The sequence below is a fragment of the Pristiophorus japonicus genome, chromosome 4 (genome assembly GCF_044704955.1).
Source record: "Pristiophorus japonicus isolate sPriJap1 chromosome 4, sPriJap1.hap1, whole genome shotgun sequence".
Classification (NCBI taxonomy): Eukaryota; Metazoa; Chordata; class Chondrichthyes; family Pristiophoridae; genus Pristiophorus; species Pristiophorus japonicus.
The window spans coordinates 12,072,873-12,076,423 of record NC_091980.1 but is presented as its reverse complement, the minus strand read 5'-3'; the positions used below and the strand labels follow the sequence as shown (position 1 = coordinate 12,076,423).

The 3,551-nt window shown below is 40.4% G+C and overlaps 1 protein-coding gene across 1 annotated transcript; it reads right to left on the bottom strand.

Annotated features, from left to right (window-relative positions):
* Nucleotides 1-226: 226 nt before the first annotated feature.
* LOC139262007 (protocadherin-10-like) lies at nt 227-2,777 on the bottom strand. The gene has a single exon (XM_070877176.1). The coding sequence runs from the start codon at nt 2,772-2,774 to the stop codon at nt 378-380; it is 2,397 nt and encodes a 798-aa protein (XP_070733277.1). The 5' UTR covers nt 2,775-2,777; the 3' UTR covers nt 227-377.
* Between the last annotated feature and the right edge of the window lie 774 nt (nt 2,778-3,551).

Sequence of the window (3,551 nt, the reverse complement as noted above, 5' to 3'; positions counted from 1 at the left end):
ATGCAATTTAAGGAGCTTATGCATAATTGCCAATAGTTTGAAAGAACGATGCAGAAAACATATGTAAAGTTGTCTTTATAATAAAATGTGAAATGAAACACTTAATGACATTCTATTTCTTGCCAAAAATGCTGCGAGGTAATGCTGCTATATAATTACTGCTTGGGGTTTTATTAGGAAAAAGCGATGAAGAAAACTAGACAATGGTAACTTATTCAAGGGATAATGTAATTGGTAATGGTCAGGAAATCACAAAAGGGTAAAATTTAAATGATTACCATACACGAAACTCACTCGTGAATATTACTGCGTAATATTTCGGTTCAGGGCCAATTTCAATACCCTTCTTTTGCAATATAAATTTATGTTCCCGGTCATTACCTCAGACTGTCACTCACACGGATGTCAGTCAGAGGTACCATAGGTTGGCAAGCCTTTAGAAACAAAAAATCACTCTTGCTTGATTGCGGAGATAAGCGAACCGTGTAACCATAGGATTCAGAAACAGGGTGCTTCTGACCAGCTGCATAATAATTTAAAGACTGATTTGCTGCAAGCCCGCTATTAAAGATATCATTCGATTTCCTACTCATACAACAACAGCAAATTGTTGGGCTGTGAAAAAGCATGTTATTTCGGTCGTGTTTACATTTCACGGCGATGAGGAAGATTATGGTGACAAGAAATATGGAGCTCGTTGATCCAAAAATTATTATTAAATAAATATTTAGATCAGGGGAATCGTCAAAGTTACTGGGGTGCTCTATACGTTCCGACTGGTTTTCAGCGACGGTCGACAGCATTGAGAAGAGTATTGTGACCGTGCTTGAAAGACTCGGCTGCCCATTGTCCTTCACCGAGACAACGACTCTTTGTTTGATGGTGTCTTGATCCGTAAAAATTCGGGTTGTTCTAATTTCTCCGGAGTGAAGACCCACAGTGAAAAGACGACGATCAGTGGTCTCAATCAGTTTATAGGAAAGACGTGCGTTCTGACCGGAATCGGCATCATTAGCCATTACCTTGCAGACTATGTATCCTGGATATGCTGAGTTGGGCACAATCGACAACGCCTCTGAATTGTTCCAAATTAATGGTGAAATTATAACTGGAGCATTATCATTTTGGTCCAAGATAATAATACGCACCATGGCAGTGCTGCTCAGTGGCGGTGATCCAGCATCCTGGACTTGAACTTTCAGCTGGAAATTCTTCACCTGCTCATAGTCGAAGGAACTCAGTGCGTAAATGCTCCCACTTTTCGAATTAATATTAAAGTAAGACGGCGCAAGCACCGCTTGTATCTCGTTCTCCAGAATTGAAAAGGAAATTTCTCCATTCTCCTTCAAATCCGGATCCAGAGCTCTAACAGAAATTAGATCTGCACCGGGAATATTGTTCTCCATGACATACACATTATATGAGGATTGTGAAAATCGCGGAACGTTGTCATTTATATCAGAGACAAAAACAACTATTGTTTTATTTGTAGAAAGAGAGGGCGATCCAGCATCCCAAGTTGTAATTGTTATGTTGTACATTGCAGTCGTTTCACGATCCAGGATATCAGTGGTTAGCAACTTGTAGTGATTCCTTAAAGTGGCTTGAAGTTTGAATGGAACATTGATTGAAATCTGACATCGAACGTGGCCGTTCTCCCCAACATCTCGATCTGTAACAGCGAATACAGCGACCACAGTACCTGGTGCCGTATCCTCCGGTATCATTTTGATTACTGATTTCAGCTTTATCTCGGGGGAGTTATCATTCACGTCAACTATCCTGACCAAAACCTTGGCATGCCCTACGTTTGGTTCATTATCCACAGCCTGCACGTCAAGCTCATAATGGTCTAAGGCTTCAAAATCCAGTAAACCTTTGACAATGATCTCTCCCGTTTCCGAGTTCAAATTGAACAAATCTCGCTCTCTTTGTGAGGCGTAATTACTAAATGAATATTTGAACTCAGCATTGGCACCTTCGTCTAAATCAGCCGCGTGTAGTTGCAGAACCAACGTACCTATAGGCGCATTTTCTAACACATTGGTCCTGTATATTTGGTGATCGAATACGGGTACGTAATCATTGGCGTCTGTTATAGTAATGATAATCTGTGCTGTGCCAGATCTGCCCGGGATCCCACCATCAACAGCCGTCAGGACCAGCGCAAAGGTTGTTTGTTGTTCGCGGTCTAAGGATTTTTCCAGTAATAGTTCAGCAAGTTTGCTACCATCGCTTGTTGTCTGCATTTTGAGGCCGAAGTGCTCATTCGCACTAATCTTGTAAGTGCTGATAGTGTTATTACCCACGTCCGGATCGTGCGCGCTCTCGAGAGGGAAGCTCGCTCCTGGTGTAGCTGACTCAGCGACTTGCAATTCCAATCTAATTGACGGAAAAATCGGTGAATTATCATTGATATCTAATATTTCCACTTCAACAGGAAACATTTCCACAGGATTTTCCACCGCGAATTCCAAGAACATGGAGCAGGTAGAGCTTTCCATGCAAAGCTGTTCCCTGTCGATTCTATTATGAACGACTAAAATCCCATTTTCCTCATTTACTTCGAAATATTGTTTTCCGTTGTCAGAGATCAGCTGAAAATTCCGAGCTGTTAATTCCCGAACGCTTACCCTTAAGTCTTCAGCGATGTTTCCAACAAATGCACCAATCCCCAGTTCCTCGTGAATAGAGTAGCGAATTTGTCCGTAAGTCAGGTCCGAGAAACACAGCAGGAATATGAAATATGCCCCGGCGCTGAGAGTATTCACCATCGCTCTCGATTTTGTTCTAAATATATCAGAATTTCTGGCAATCATTTTAATCTCAGCTTTTTTTCAACACAAACGACTGTTTGTTTGCCTGTAAATGCTGACGTTAACTCCAGAACTGCACAAATTCGAACTGAGCGATCCTTCTAAACATGGCTGCACCTCGAAAACAGAGGCACTGTCTCTCTTCCCCTGCGATTCTGGTCTGCATTTGATTTGGACGGAGGGGATGGATCTCTCATAGCGTCTCAGCTCCGTATTGGCAGACAGCGACACAAAGAGTCTCAACCAATAACTGCACCAAACGTTTCTTAAAGCAGGATTGTTCTTGCTTTTTTTCAAAAAAGTAAATATTATATTTAAAGGTGTTCAACAAAAATATCCGACACCTGTTCTAAACATATTTTCATATTCTGGCATCTAAAAATATGTTTATTAAAGTTCGGAAGTACACTTTACAGCAATAAATATTTATCATTTAAGTTCTAGAAATATAAAATAAAAATAAGCCAAATTTTACCCACATGGCTCCATATCAAGCAACTGCACTTGGCCTTTAATTATTGATGTCTGAAGAAAATAAAGTTACAAAAAATTGAATTAACAATCGTATTCAGAAATATCCACTCTCAGTTAATCAATCTTCACGGCTTTAGTGCTTGGACATTGACCGGCTGCTTTATATTATCGGATGGTCTGGTTGAATTCCAAGTGATGGAAGTGATCTGCTGGTTTCTTTACAGATGGATCATTATTTTAAAATCAACTAAAATTATCTAC